The following is a 16,170-nucleotide window of genomic DNA, read 5'->3' as shown; positions in this document are numbered from 1 at the left end:
AGCCTCAGTTTCACAGCGTGAGCTTGTGAACATAAACTTGAGTTAGTTAATCCTTAGAGTACCAAAAGACTAAATAACTTATAATATGGTAAAATTAGGTTCTACTTGACTGAAATTAGCATCTGCAACCAGCCTGACACCGAAGCTAATAAAATCACAGATAAAGGAAATAATTGACATATTTTATGAATTTCTAGTTTTGTTTTAATATTACTTCAACTATGTTCTTATTTTCCTGCATTGAATATTTATATTAATTTAGAAAACATTTATGGAGGACCAAGTGAGATAAATTATATAAATGATTAATTTAAATCAGTTGATTTTCTTCCTCTACTATATACTTATTTCCTCCATTGAAGTGCTTTAATATTTTAGTAAATAACATTGTCTAGTTATGCTGCTAAAATAGGCATTTTTGACAATTTTGCAATCCAAGGACCATCTCCAATTTTCTAAACCCACTGGTATATTTTTTTACCTTTATCTAAAATAGTTCTTTCTTATTTTGTTAACTTGATCAATAGATGAGAAAGTCCTTCATGCTGATCCTTTGTGTTTATGCTTTTTCAATTAAATTTACAATTGCTATGTGCTAGACACCATCATCTATATTCGTATGGTCTATTTAATTTATTTTCTATGAGTACTTCATAAAATTGTCATAGTAAGCCAAAAGACATAAACTTTGGAGCCATTTTTAAAAATGTATTATTTTAATTAGAAAATATTTACAATGGTTATTTTGGCAGTGAATTTTTTTGAGTGTTTCACAAATGTTTTCTTTATCATAGGTGAACATTATCCAATTTTTATCTAATCCATACATGACTTAACACTTTCATGAAATGAAAACATAATACAGTTGTGTACCCTTTATTCTTGTCAAAAATCTCAGTAACAGGTTTCCACATACAGTAAGTTTTCTATTGAAGTGTTTTGTGGAAATGTTTGTGTTACTTGAACATTCACCAACAATATGAACAGCCATGGCTTTTACTCCTAAGGAGCAAGCACAGTTGAGAGTAGCAATTGATCATCTTTTAGTCCCAGGAAAGACCCAGAGATCTTAATCTTCAGCCACATACCATTCATCTCATTCTCAGACATCTGTTGCTAGAAATGAAATGTTGCCTGATCCTTTATTACTCAGTTATTTTCTATTCTTTTTTATCTCACTGATGGTGCTGCATTCAATACTACTTAAAATTTAAAATTTTCATTCAGTTTTATTTGCAGCTTGTTAGAAAGATCTCCTTTCTTGTGTCACCATAATTTATTTTAGCTACCCTTAAGTAAATAAAAGTACTTAATCTTTCATCATATAAATTTTGTTAATAAATAACAAATTTTGTTAATAAATATTTTTATCTTAATATATTTGAAATCATCTTTATGTCAACTTAGCTGGAATTTTCATAAATTGAAATAATAAAAGTTAAAAGCAATGAAGACAGCTTTATATTCTCAGTACTCCAAATTTATATATAAAATTATGTAATGTACTCTTTGAATCACACCCATATTTTCTACTCTTAGCATGTTAAGACTGAGGACTGCATAGCTGTGAAGAATAATTTTGTAACCAGTGTGTGGGATCAGTTACTGCCAGAGCAAGAATACTAATGATGATGATAATAATTCTTAACAAAGTAGATAACCTGGCAGTTATAAAATTTTATTTATTAGGGACTTTTATCCACACAAACTTCAATATTAGAATTTCATAGTAAAATGCATCTGAGGTACTTATTGGTTTGAATATCTTGACAATCACCAGAAAATAAATAATGATGAAGAACATAATTTCATTAATGCACATATGTATCACCTGTATGTAAACTATGAAATATACAACTATATTTCACATATGATATGCTTTGGATTCTCATAAGTTTCTCTAAGACTAAAGAGTGGGTATTATTTCATTTTATCAGTCAAATAAATAAATATTTCAAACTATTGGGATGATATATCCTAGTAAATATTGAGGACAGAACTACAATTTAAATCTTGACTGTTCAGTTCATTTTTAATTCTGATTTGTGGGATAAACAATGTTTCTGAATATGTGATGAAGTTTTAGGCAAAAAAATTAAAAGCAAGACTAGATTTCTATGGATGGGTTGGGACTCAGTGGTAGAAGCGCTTGCCTGGCATGCATGAGGCACTAGGTTTGTTGATCCTCAGGACCACATGAAAATGAATAAATAAAATAAAGATATTATGTACAACTAAAAAAAATTTAAAAAAAGAAGAATAGATTTTTACCTTCCATTCTGATGCTCCAGAGCAGGATAAAGCACAAGCATGGTCGTTTGAAAGTGTGTGTGTGTATGTGTGTGTTTGCGGCTTTATCCATATGTGTGAGTATGAGTAATAGTTCTAATGAAAAAAACTGAAACAAAATGATTCAAATCAAAGATAAAATGTAAGATAGAAGTGATCCTGTGAATTGACAGTGTCAGCTCTAGCACAGCATGGTGGTGTACACCTGTAATACCAGCAAGTTGGGAGGCTGAGGCAGAAGGGTCACAAGCTCAAAGCCATATTCAGGAATTAGCGAGGTCCTAAGCAATTAGTGAGACCTGTCTCAAATCTAAAATATAAAAATGTAGTCGTGCCCTCGATGTTTGCTAGGAAAATACATTCCCAATTGTTTAAAATATTTATTTGACAGTTAAAATGAAATAATACCCATTCTTTAGTTTCAGAAATAATTATGAGAATCCAAAAGGTAACATATATGAAATATATTTGTATATTTCAGAGTGTACATGCAGGTGATATATATGTGCATTAATGAAATTATGTTCTTCAACATTATCTATTTTCTGGTGATTGTCAAGATATTCAAACCAGTATGTACCTCAGATGCATTTTACTATGAACGACTAATGTTGAAGTTTATGTAGATGAAAATGTTCTCCTTTATTTTAAATAATATTTATCTACTTTATTAAGAATTATTGTCATCATCATTAGTGTCCTTGCTCTGGCAGTAATTGATCCCACACACTGGTTACAAAATTATTCTTCACATCTATGCAGTCCTCAGTCTTAATATGCTAAGAGTAGAAAATATGGGTGTGATTCAAAGGGTACATTACATAATTTTATATGTAAATTTGGAGTACTGAGAATATAAACTGTATTCATTCCAGCTCAATGTGGGAAACCGCACAGAAGGTGAATGTGGGCTGAGGGAGCCAGGGTGCTAGTCCACTCAGTCCGCACAGGTGGAAATACCACAGGGCAGCACAGATACAGAAAAGAGAAGGGCAGCACTCAGGAACCAGGGAAACAAACAGTGCTCACAGATGTCGTCTGCCCAGAGAACACAAATGGAAGAAGGGAAGAGCTTCAGTCAGGAGCCAGGCCAAGACAGATTCAGGAAAATAAGCAAGAGGACTAGACAGGAGAAGTCACGACTTCTGCTCATAACCAAAGTAGAATAAGAATAAAGCTCCAAAAGAAGAAAAAGCTTAGACACTGAAAATCAATTATCTAAATATATAGAAGGAATATATAGGAAGGTGATTTATCTGATAATTTGGAGGGCTCAGAAGAAAATATAGCCTGTTCAAAGGTTAAGTTTCACTTATTTAGGAATAAGTAAGATTATTAGGCTATCATTTTAGAATAAATGGGAAAGGTAAGAATATACTGGAGCTAGTAGGATAATGTACCTTAATCTGTCATATGTAAGTATCTGTGTGTGTGTATATATATATACACACACATATGTATTATATATATAATTTATATATAATATATACTATATATATTGATATACATGTACATATAATTTAAAATTACATACACTTATATTAATACTTCAAATTTAGGAGGGGAAAAATGAATACTAGCCACTAAAATGTCAAGTGAATGTTTTTTTCACTTTAACTAACATATCTGACTAATTGTGATTGGCATTTTCCTCATTGATTAATTGAACACACAGTTGGTGAACTCATGACTAAATGATACATAAAACAAATGCATGTGGAGATGCAATCTAGGCCCGAATATAGATGCATGCAATTTTATAATATGTTTCTCATCTTTTGTGCCATTCTGAATGAAAAAACATCCAATTCATCCAATATCAGTGAACATTGCCCCTTGTATTAATCAAATAAAATGTATTTTTCATAAATGTCCATTTTCTCTCATCCTATAGGCATCAAATATTTACTTCCTTTATATCCACACCTTTTTCCACATTAACCTCACTTTAAACATCTTAGTAAACACCCCTGCATGGATGTGAAGAACAGCTCCATGATATCTGAGTTTGTTCTGCTAGGGCTCACCAGCACTTGGGAACTGGAAATTTTCTTCTTTTGCATATTTTTGCTGGCCTATGCAGCAATCATGGCAGGAAACCTTCTCATTGTGATCACGGTGACCTGTGACTCTCACCTTCATTCCTAACCAATGTACTTCCTCCTTGGAAACCTCTCCTTTCTGGACATGTCCATTTCTACCATCATGACCCCTAAGATGATCACAGACCTCCTCAGGGAGAGGAAAATTATCTCCTTGTGGGGCTGCATGGCTCAGATGTTCTTCCTCCACTTCTTGGGGGGCAGCGAGATGACTCTTCTCATAGTTATGGCTGTTGATCGCTACATCGCCATCTGCAAGCCTCTTCACTACACATCCATCATGAACCGCAGGGTGCTGGTGGGCTCTGTGCTGCTGTCCTGGGCTGTTGGCTTTGTGCACACCATGAGCCAGATGGTCTTCACTGTCACCCTGCCCTTCTGTGGCCCCAATGTGGTGGATGATATATTCTGTGACCTTCCCCTGGTAATAAAGCTTGCCTGCACTGAGACCTATGTTCTGGAGTTGCTGGTAATTGCTGACAGTGGCCTCCTGTCCTTCACCTGCTTCACACTCTTGCTCATTTCCTACACTGTCATTCTGGTAATTATGTGACGTGGGTCATCAGGTGGGCTCTCCAGAGCCCTGTCCACACTGTCTGCTCACATCACCGTGGTAACTCTGTTCTTTGGGCCCTGCATCTTCATTTACACTTGGCCGTTTAGCAGTCTTTCAATGGATAAATTTCTTTCTGTGTTTTATTCAGTTATTACACCCTTACTGAACCCTATTATTTACACTCTGAGGAATCGGGAGATGAAATCAGCCATGAGCAGACTGAGGACCCAACACACCAGCTCCATACACACCTTCTAAACAACAGTCATGAAGATGAAGGTTTTTGTGGAAAACCCACATAAATTATATGTCAGAATACGTTGGCATGAAATGGGGGATTTTTATAAATAATATTATTATATTATACATTGAAAGTTTCACAAAAAGTCCCATTACTATATTTCTATGATATATGTAGTTTTATTGAAAGAAAAATTATTTTCATTGAAATCTATTTCAGATATGCATTAGTAAATTGTTTTGTAACATAATAAATATTGCAATAGAAAATTTGGCTCATTAACATATAGTTAAATATATTAGAAACATTTAATAGTTATTTAAAAAAGAAAAAAATGAATTTCTATACCTTAAATCGGGGATCTTTCAGCTAAATTCTGTAGATGAGTAAATAGAGTCAAGTTTATGTGAATTCTTCTGAAGTCCACAGGCATGGACATATACATTTACATTTCTGTGGATCCTTATATGTCAAAACATTATTTTTCAACAGGGCAAACTAGTTGTTTTTATGACTGGACAGATGCAGATAACAATTGTTACCCACTGATATAAAAATGTATTTTTTTCTTAATAAAAATTAGAGCTGACAAGGGTGACATTGCACTTTTTGTTTTATCTTTCATTCATGTTTGTGTGCAGATTTACATCATACAACTTTCAAAAACAAGTAAGAACGTTACTTTTGTGTTAGTCCCTTGGACAAAGAAAAACTGAGGTAGCCCCCATGGATCCCTTGCTGTATTCGGCAAGCTGATAAAAATGGCCTGAAGAAACTGTAAATTTAATAAATAGATCTTCTATGATCTCTTGAACATGCATGTACAAGGTTGAGATAATAACTGATCCTCCGCTTAATGTACCAGAATCTGATATTTTCATTTTTTCTTCCTAAATTAGTTCTTCATTCTAGTTATGCTTATGTTATCATTCACTCTAAAATTGTTTACTATTATTCCTTAAATAATGCTTGTTATATCAATGCAGTGATTTAACCTGCATAAGTGCCATTCAGTTTTATTTATTCTCAAGACACTCTTTCTGGTAATTCTAGAGAGAATTCATTGATTCAAAGTGTTCGTATTTTCCATCATATAAATTAAACTCAGTTTAACCAACTGTGCCTTAAATAATAACTAAGGTACCTCCAATTTCCTATTAATAGGAACAATTTCATGATTAATATCTTTATACCCTATCCGTATGTAATTCTGTGTAAAAATTTCTGTACCGTTAAAGCCCAGGAAAGAAAATTATTGGCATCAGATATGCTATTTTGCTGTCACCAGTATTATGCCCCCCTACACACACCATTTTACAACCCAGATAGCCAGTCTGCGAACATCCCAGCCAGCCATTGGTCCGCTCATCAGCCTGCAGTCATTGTTCCAGATTGTTAGCCTGGCGATCTCCCTAGTCAGTCATTGGTCAGTTGTTATTAGCCAGTGAAATTCCACTACTTAAGAAACTCCCCTGCCATTTCTCTCTCTCACTCTTACTAATCTCACTCTCTTTCTCTCTCTCTCTCTCATTCTCTCTCTCCCTTTCTTACCTGCAAGCACTCTCTCTCTCATTTTCTCTCTCCCTTTCTTACCCTGCAAGCAGAAACTCTTGCCTGCCTGCTTAATAAAATCTCTTGCACAAGTTTCCACGTCCAGAGTGGTTGCTGGGTGCTTTCAAAAATATTTAATTTCACTAACAGCTACAAATCATTACCTACTTTCAATAGCAGAGGAAGAGTTCCCACCAGTCTGGATTCTAAATTTTTGTTTTCTATATAATCTAATAGCTTGTTACTTTAATTGCTTTTTCAGATTCCTCAGAATTTGAAGTCTCCCTTCCAAATCCATTAGCTATTCAAGCTTCAGTTTCTTTAACTAGCTCTTTCATGACTAAAGTGGGTTTTCTTTACTTTTCTTACTGATTGGAATGATATACATATGCACACTAAAAAAAAAAGTAGCTGTTACCATATGTGGACTGTTAAGTGTTCATTTAAATTATTTGTTTTTAATTAAAAATTTAGCTTTTTACACACATTAGTCTAATGTCCAGCATTCACATGTTGTTACCAGTCAGGCACAGTGGTGCTTGCCTGTAATCCCAGCAGCTCAGGAGCCTGAGGTAGGAGGATCACAGGTTGAAAGCCAGCCTCAGCAAAAGTGAGGTTGGGGATGATGAGTTCAATCCCTGGTACTCAAAAAAAAAAAGAAAAAGAAAAAAAAATATTGTTACCAAGAAGGACAAGTATTGAGTCATCATTATAGGAAGTTCTTTTTGAAAGCAGAGGTCTTGTCAATTTTTTATACTACAAATAACTCTTTTGACTTTGTCATCTGTTTGCTTAGTTTCCATCTAGTATCTTTCATTAGACAGGTATTTTTCACTATTTATATTCTCACATTTATTCAAATATTACCTTTTATTTACTTTAAGAATTTTCTTTATAGATAGTCTTTCCCAACAATACATTCCTGAGATAATCCTCAACATTTTATCCTATTATTGTTTGCATTTTGTGATTAAAAGTTTCTGGAGTCCACCTTTATACAGAAGGACAGACTCAATTTTGTTTATCTCCTTTTACTAAACCACTGTTCCCAGCAATATTTCCAATTTAACCTTCCCTTCCTCCATTGCTTTCAAAGGGCAGCATATAACTGTACTATAATATGTCTCTGTATGTCAGCTCATGTATACATTTATGATCCAAGTTTTCTATTTAGTTCCATACATGTCTTTTGTTTTACTTTCTTTATTTGGAGGACTATCACTTTGTATATGGTTTAACATTTAGTGGATGTGTTCCCTCTCTTTGTTTTCCTATTAAAAGTTGAATTAGGAAAGCATGAGTCTTTATCGATGTTAGTTTTACTAAAATTAATTTAAGACCAGTTAAAATTTTATTGAGTATGTATATTTGAGATAACATTGACATCTGTCTTATGCTGTGTTATCCTGCATATGATCATAGGCATGACAATATCCTTTTGTTTATTTGAATTGTAGTTTATATCCTATTAGAGTTCAAATTATCCCCTGTAATGCCCTCCCTTTATTGTCAACTTGTATATATCATTTTCCTTTAAGGTATATAAAGAAATTTATATTGTTATATCAAATAAAAATAAAAATATTTTTAAAATTTGGTTTTATAAATAAAATGTAACAGGGATGCATACATAATGAATAGATTCATATATTGATATATGTAATGTATAAGTATAAATATACATATGATTAATATGCATATAAATGTATGTGCATATTAAGTTACATGGCACACAGATACTTGGTTAAACAATATTCTGGACATTTATGTTTTTTAGTGAAATTAACATTTGAGTTGATGGAACTATGGAGGGTAATTCATCCAATCACTTGAAGACCTTAAAAGCCCAAAGACTGACCTCTAATAAGCATAAGGAACTGTCAGGAGACAGTCATTGGCCCCAAATGCCTACATTCTCTGAATTGCCCACCTGCAGATTTATCAGATTATGTATCAATTTTTCTTCTTAGATATTAAATTCACTATGTCTTCACAATCACAAGAATCAATTACTCAAAATCTCTGCATGTGTGTGTGTACATACGCACATTCTTTGGTTCTATTTCTCCATAGAACCCTGACTGATACACATTTATGCATATTTATAATATGCATATACATAATCTCATGTGTAATATGTCTATATTATAAACATACACATACAATTTTTGTTTCCGAACTTTGAGAGTAAGGTAAAGACTCAATGCCATTTTACTACTGACAAGTTCAGTGTATTTCCTAAGAAAGCATAATTTCCAAATCAGGAAATTCACATTACTATTTTATGGATAGCTGATCAATAGGCATACAATTTTGTTGAAAACTAACTGAATAGTGTCCTTTTAATAAAGTAATAACCTTCTGGAACCACAAATTGTACTTCATTGTAGGTCTCTTTATTATACATTAATCTTCAACAGTTCCTCAATTTTTCCTTGACATTGTTTATGGTGACAAATAATAGATTTTGTAGAATCTATCATTTAGAATTCAGATAATATTTTATATGTTATATAATGTTTCATAATGTTCATAATGTTTTATATGACATATATAATGTTATATAATGTGTAGATTCAGATTATTCACTTGGGATAGTAGAACCCCCAAAATGATTGTGTCCTCAGTGATTCCTTGACTTTTGACACTTTCTGAGTCTGGCTTATTTTACTTAGCATAATGTTCTCCAGTTCTGTCCATTCACCTTCAAATGGCATAATTTTATTATTCTTTATGACTGAGTAAAACTCCATTGTGTGTATATATATATATATATATATATATATATATATATATATATAAAACATTGTCTTAATCCATTTATCTGACAGACACCTGGACTAGTTCCATGACTTGACTAGTGCAAATTGTGCTGCTATAAAAATGGATGGACCTATATCACTGCAATATGTTGATTTTAGTTCTTTGGATAAATGCCAAGGATTGGAATAGCTGGGGCATCTGGTGGTTCCATTCCTAGTTGTTAGAGGAATTTCCATAATATTTTCCAAAGTGGTTTTGCTAATTTGTAGTCCTACCAACATCTAAAAGTATTGTTTTTTCAGAGTATACCTTTTTGAAATGCACAAACACTTGCCAAGTTAGACAGTATTCTCAGTCAGAAAGCAAGTCTCATTAACATTAAAAGTATTCAAGTCACCCAGAGATGTACACAGATGAGCAAAGCAGATTTATTTGTAGTAGTCTGAAAACTGGAAAAAAATGCAAATTCATATTCTCTCAGAATATGAATGCGAACAAAGATCTGTTTTTTTGATGCCGTCCAGCCGCGTCGATTTGGCGCCGGGGACAAATGAGTAGCAAGGCTCTTGAATTCTGAATTCGGAATGGTTTATTGTTGAATCAGGAAACCCGGGAACCCTGGCTCTCGAACCTGGAACCTAGAATCTCAAAACTGGAACCTCCAACCTCGAACCTGGAACTTGGGACCTCCAACCTGGAACTCAAACTCCAAACCCCGGCACTCCAGGACAGCCGGCTTATATCCCCTCCAGGAGGTGAAGGGTAGGGCTGATGTCAATTATGCAAAGATTAGGCGAGGAGCTAGCTGCCCAATCATGGCAAAGGTCAAAACGAGCAGGCATGATCAGGAGCACTTGGGAACACGTGCCCACGTTGTGTGCGTGGATTTAATTGAATACGGCCAATGACAAATCACTTGGGTGTGCTTATGTTAATCAACCTCCTCACTGCCGATGTGACCAAAACAACTTCTGGCTGGCTGCCAGGCGCCATCTTGGCGAGTCCACATGGCATAACTCCCAACATTTTTTAAGTACAATGAAATATCATTCAGCAATGAAAAGAACTGTTCTATTGATATAAACAGCATGATGAATATCAAAATAATTATGATTAGTAAAATAAAATTTTTAAAAAGAATGCTTGCTACTTCATTTTTATACATGAAACCCTAGCATATGATACAATACAGACGGTGATTGTGAGGAAGGATATGTGGAAGGACTGGAAAGAGGCTATCCAGGGATAACAGAGCTTTGGGGACTAAGGCACATGTCACTATCTAGATGGTGATGGTCTTTTCATGGCTGTATACATGTGTCCACACTCATCAAATTGTACATTTTAAATGTGAGCAATATCTTATGTCAACGTATTACAACAAATTCATTTATGATTTAAGAAGTCAAAATATATTTAAAACTCACATCAATGTCCTTTATAAAAAAATTCTGAAAATGTCTTAATAACTTGACACACAGTATGTAACGGTCAGTATCTCATGTAATCATAGAATAAACTAAAATATATCAGGTCATTTAACCAAGATGCCCTGCCAATTCAGACAATGTTGACATGTGTTAGGACACTGTATATCACATTCTTCAGCATATGACCTCTCTGGCAATTAAAAATAAAAATTTAATCAAATATGATTATGCAGATAGAGTTACAGATCAAGATCACAAAAGATATCTCCTCAGTAGTTATTGAGCCAATGAATAAAGGTTAAAACCCACACTAATTTTTAACATTGGACTGATTTGCTTGAGTTTTTACTTGTCTCCCTTTTCTAACCTAAAAAGTATGCAACAGGGCTGGGGATATAGCTCAGAGGGCAGAGTGCTTGCCTGTCAAGCACAAGGCCCTGGGTTCAATCCCCAGCACTGCAAAAAAAAAAAAAAAAAAAAAAAAAAAAAAGAGTATGCAACACTTGGCATCACTCTTAATCACTCGTAGAAAGAAGACTCCAAGAGTTGTCCAGGTAATTACTTCCATGCTTGTGTTTAGAAAATAGAATAGATAAATTTCACCCAAGGGACCTCTTCAGGTGGTGAATACAGGTCATTATTAGGGAAAGTGTTTCCACAGACACTGTCTCCATCCAGCAATGGTGTCATCACAAGTGCACTTCTGAAGGAGACAGAATCTTCTCTAAGAGAAAATTTTGTGTGTACTAAGTTATCTCATATCTCTGATTTTCTTTGAAAAAATTCTTAAAATATTCCCATGCCTCTATTTTATGAATCCCTACTATTCGTGGCAGGAAGAATTGCTTCATTAGCTTCTGACAATTTCAAAAGAGAATCCACAGATTTTTCTCCTCCTATCCTGTTTCTAGTAGAATTTCTATGATCTTAACAACAGTGCACACAACTGTAATATGCAGTGCCTCAGAGATGCTCTCAGATCCAGATAGGAAGAGCATGGTCCTTTCCCTGTTAATCAACATGAACACATTCTAGTATTCCTTGTTCCAGTAGTCCCTGCCTTTTAAGAGGATAAAGTTGTTTTTATTATCGAAGAATGCATAGTATATGATGATAGCTCTTAGCATAAAAACAAAAGTAAACGTACACAGAAATTATATGAACTGGTTATTGCAAAATAGGATTAAAACTCACAACCTGAGAATAGAGTGTAATCATGAGCTATAGAATATACCTATGTATTTCATCTGTAGATATCAGAGAATTTGTTAAATTGTCTAAGTCCTATAATATGCATGCAAAATGCAAATATTAAGCAATAAAACTGTTGGGTATAACTCTTCATCAACATTTTCAATAATAATAGTTACAAAACATTTTTAAGTAGCTTTATGAATTTTTGTTGGTCATTTGCTTCTCAAGGATATGAATATTTATCTTTTAGTAAATTTCCACCTCAAAAGTATTTGAAATAGTATTTGTAACACTTACTACTGTCTATGTAATTCATTCCAGTGGGTACAGAATTAGCTTTGGAAACTTTAGCCCCACAAGTATTTGGTGATAAGAAATTAAGTTTTGATATAAATGTCAGATTGTTCAAATTTTGTAGTGGGCATAAATCAATCAGCTGTATATCGTTATATTTTTGTGAGGAATTTGTTAAATCTCTATGACAGAAAATAATGTATATTTTCAAGTTATGAGAGTATTATCATATATATCCTTTTTCCTAGCAAATTTGTGTCTGATTTTGCAATTTTCCTTTCTTTCTATCTTTAATCTATGCTTTTGAGTCCTCAGTAAAAGGGAAGGAAAAATAGTGCTCACACTAAGGTGATGGATTTTGTTACTCACCTTACTCTCCTTGGATAAAACTTGACATTTTAAAGGCTAAAAGGAGATGAGATGCACAAAATGAAACAATGCCAAAAATAATCATGGGGGAGGGGAATTATTGTTCTACCATCCAGCTTGAGGAGTATTGTCAATTTGCTTAGAGATCAAGATAAGTAATATTGGTGTTCACTACTGAAGGTTTATTTTGCGTTCACTCAGCACTAACAGTCCAAAGGTACACTTTACTTACGCATGTATGCAAATGCAATTTATTGCCATCTTACAAATATATATACCCACACACATACATATATACATATATGCATATATATGTAGAGAACAATAAAACTGTTGTGTGTAACTATTATATGTATATACAAATATATATATTTGTATACACACACACACACACACACAAAGAGGGAGAGGGAGAGAGAGAGAGAGAGAGAAGGCAAGAGAGACATTTGTATTTTTGATGGTCAAGAGACTAATATTTCAAAGCTTATGGATTTTATAGCATCCATTGATACAATTTAAACAAATATTTCCATAAGATATATGGAACAGTCAAAGCTTATTATATTTGAATCTAAGTTTGGGTTTCCATCCACTTCAGTTAATCCACTTCTGTGTGACTCTATATTGAACATATTTTTTCCTAATCTCTTCACTTTACTAAATAAATTCTATTCTATGATAGATTTTAATGCTGATAAATTGTAAGCCTGGTTTTGCATCCAAATCATCATGCCAGTTTTATTATACAGCTCTCAATGCAGCTTCTCTCATGAAGGTTGGCTCAAGATTCATTTTAGAGGGAGAAGTTAAATTTTGATTTTATTATCCTTTAGGAGGTTCCATCAGGACATGAAATCATTATACATAGGACATACAAACGGTAACAGTATGTCAGATCATTTGTACTGGACTGCAATATCAGTTCTCCATCATCTTCCCAAGCATGATTTAATTTTTGATAGAAAATGTAATGATTGTGAGTTTCATGCTCAGATTTTTTTTCACTTACTAGTGTATATAACCAAAATATCAGGTGAAACAACAATCATTGTTTAGAATTTCACCTTGCTTCTCTGCTTTCTTTACTCCATTCTTGTGAAAGTACTTTCTAGGCAAATCATTTGTATAATAATTCCATCTAATGGACAGGAAAGTCAGGATACAGTTAGCTTCTTCTGGAGATATATTGCTATTCATATTTAAACAAGATTCCTCCTTGCAATCAAACATTTCAATGTTAAATATAAAGAATATCAATGTGCATATCAAATTCTAAAAATTTAGTCTCCTTTCTCCTCCCATTAACTGTAATCTGCTTTCTGCAGGTTATTTTGGAGGACATACTGAATGAAATGGATGGAGGAAATCAGTCCACAGTGTCAGAATTTGTGCTTCTGGGACTTGGCCACTCATGGAGTATTCAGTTCTTACTCTTCATGATATTTTTGTTGCTTTATCTGATCATTGTATCTGGGAATATTGTCATTGTGACCTTAATCATCACTGACCCTCATCTCCATTCCCCCATGTACTTCTTTCTGGCCAACCTGTCCTTTGTTGATATGTGGCTTTCCTCAGTCACCACTCCTAAGATGATCTCAGACTTTCTCAGGGAGAACAAGACCTTTTCCTTTGCAGGTTGCATGTGCCAGATCTTCTTTGCCCATTTCATTGCAGCAAGTGAGATGGTGCTTCTGGTGTCCATGGCCTACGACCGCTATGTGGCCATCTGTAAACCACTCCACTACTCCTCCATTATGAACCTGCAAAGATGCACTGGGCTGGTGGTTTCTTCCTGGACCACAGGCTTTGTGCACGCCATGAGTCACCTGTCCATGATAGTGCAGCTGCCTTTCTGTGGCCCCAGGGATATAGACAGCTTTTTCTGTGATATGCCTCTGGTAATCAAGTTGACCTGCATGGATTCCTATAATTTAGACATGTTAATGAATGTTGAATGTGGGGTTGTGGGCATAACCTGCTTTATCCTCTTGCTGATATCCTGCACGTATATTCTTCTCAGTGTTCTCCAGAGCTCTAGAACTGGTGCATCTAAGGCCCTGTCCACCTGCAGTGCCCATGTCACAGTGGTAGTGATCTTTTTCGTGCCCTGCATCTTCATCTATGTGTGGCCACTCAACATCACCTCGCTGGACAAATTTCTTGCTGTGTTTTACTCTGTTTTTACACCACTCCTCAATCCAGCCATTTATACGTTGAGAAATAAAGAGATAAAAAAGGCTTTGAAAAGATTTAGGAGTTATTATGTAGGTTCTCAGGAAAAGGTTTAATGCCCAGAAACTTACTGCATTTACTTTAACTTGAGAATACACTGACCTTATAATATAGTTTGGAATTCGGGAATATAGTTTGTAGCTATAAATAGTTCCAGTCTCCAGATACATGTATAGATTTGAGACAATTCAGAGATTTTAAATGTTACTAATCAACCAGTGTTGTGAATTATTTCCCTAAAATCCAAACAAGAATAATCCTTTATTATGAAGAAATCTTCTTGTCAGTCTTTCTGCACCACTAATAATAGGAAAAAGATCCTGCAAGCCTAGTGACTTTAGTCTTCATCCATATGGCAGCATGTGTCAACACAGGACACCAAATCAAATCTCATTGTGTGTGTACTACATTAGGAGTGTCTGCTAGAATGCTGTGGATTTTTCTTTATGGGGCATGAAAACATTCTAAAATTAGATTGTCATGTTTGTTCACAGCTGCACACACATATAATGAATTTCGTGGTATGGTAATTCTATCTCAACAATATTGTTAAAAAAAATCCAATCTAGGAGCACTCCCGGGGATCCTGTCAATTCATGAAAGTTATTTCTTGCAATTGTTTCAGTGTGCAGGCTCTTGCCTCCCTTTTCAGGCCTAGCATGGCCCAGGGGATTTGCTGAGACATTAGTTATTATCATCTTGGTGAGAAGTCAGGTGAGAACAACAGTCTTGTGTTGACTGAGCTTCTTTGACAGGGTTGTAACAGTGGTCCACTTGGCCTTTGGAATACAGCTCTGAGGCTTATTTTTTAAAGGAACATGTTTCCTTTTCCTTTTCTCCCTCTCCTGCTCCCTAGCATGGGAACAGGGAACAAGATTACCTTGAGTTATCTGTGCTCCACAGGAAGGAGATATCTGCCAGAAGATCTAGGAAGTGAATATCTCCCAAATTAACAAGTGAATGTCAACACACCATCAGGGCACTGGGGACCCCTGTCAGGGTGCACTGGGAATGTAACCTTTGAAGGGGTCTTTTAAAAACCTCCTGTTCCTCCTGATGGACCGAATCACCGCCTCTGGGACAGGAGTCCCCTGTGTTTCTCCTTTGCTAGCAAAGCAACAAAACTTCTTTTTCCTTTTTCTCAAA

At 34.7% G+C, this 16,170-nt stretch overlaps 1 protein-coding gene and 1 pseudogene across 1 annotated transcript; both read left to right on the top strand.

Annotated features, from left to right (window-relative positions):
- Positions 1–4,251: 4,251 nt before the first annotated feature.
- LOC124977391 (olfactory receptor 4L1-like) lies at positions 4,252–5,205 on the top strand (annotated as a pseudogene).
- An 8,933-nt stretch (positions 5,206–14,138) lies between these two features.
- LOC124976460 (olfactory receptor 4K3-like) lies at positions 14,139–15,080 on the top strand. Its single transcript, XM_047539328.1, has one exon. The coding sequence runs from the start codon at positions 14,142–14,144 to the stop codon at positions 15,078–15,080; it is 939 nt and encodes a 312-aa protein (XP_047395284.1). The 5' UTR covers positions 14,139–14,141.
- The last annotated feature ends 1,090 nt before the right edge of the window (positions 15,081–16,170 follow it).

The sequence above is a fragment of the Sciurus carolinensis genome, chromosome 2 (assembly GCF_902686445.1).
Source record: "Sciurus carolinensis chromosome 2, mSciCar1.2, whole genome shotgun sequence".
NCBI lineage: Eukaryota > Metazoa > Chordata > Mammalia > Rodentia > Sciuridae > Sciurus > Sciurus carolinensis.
The sequence above is the reverse complement of the archived record's forward strand: the minus strand, read 5'-3'. Positions and strand labels throughout refer to the sequence as shown.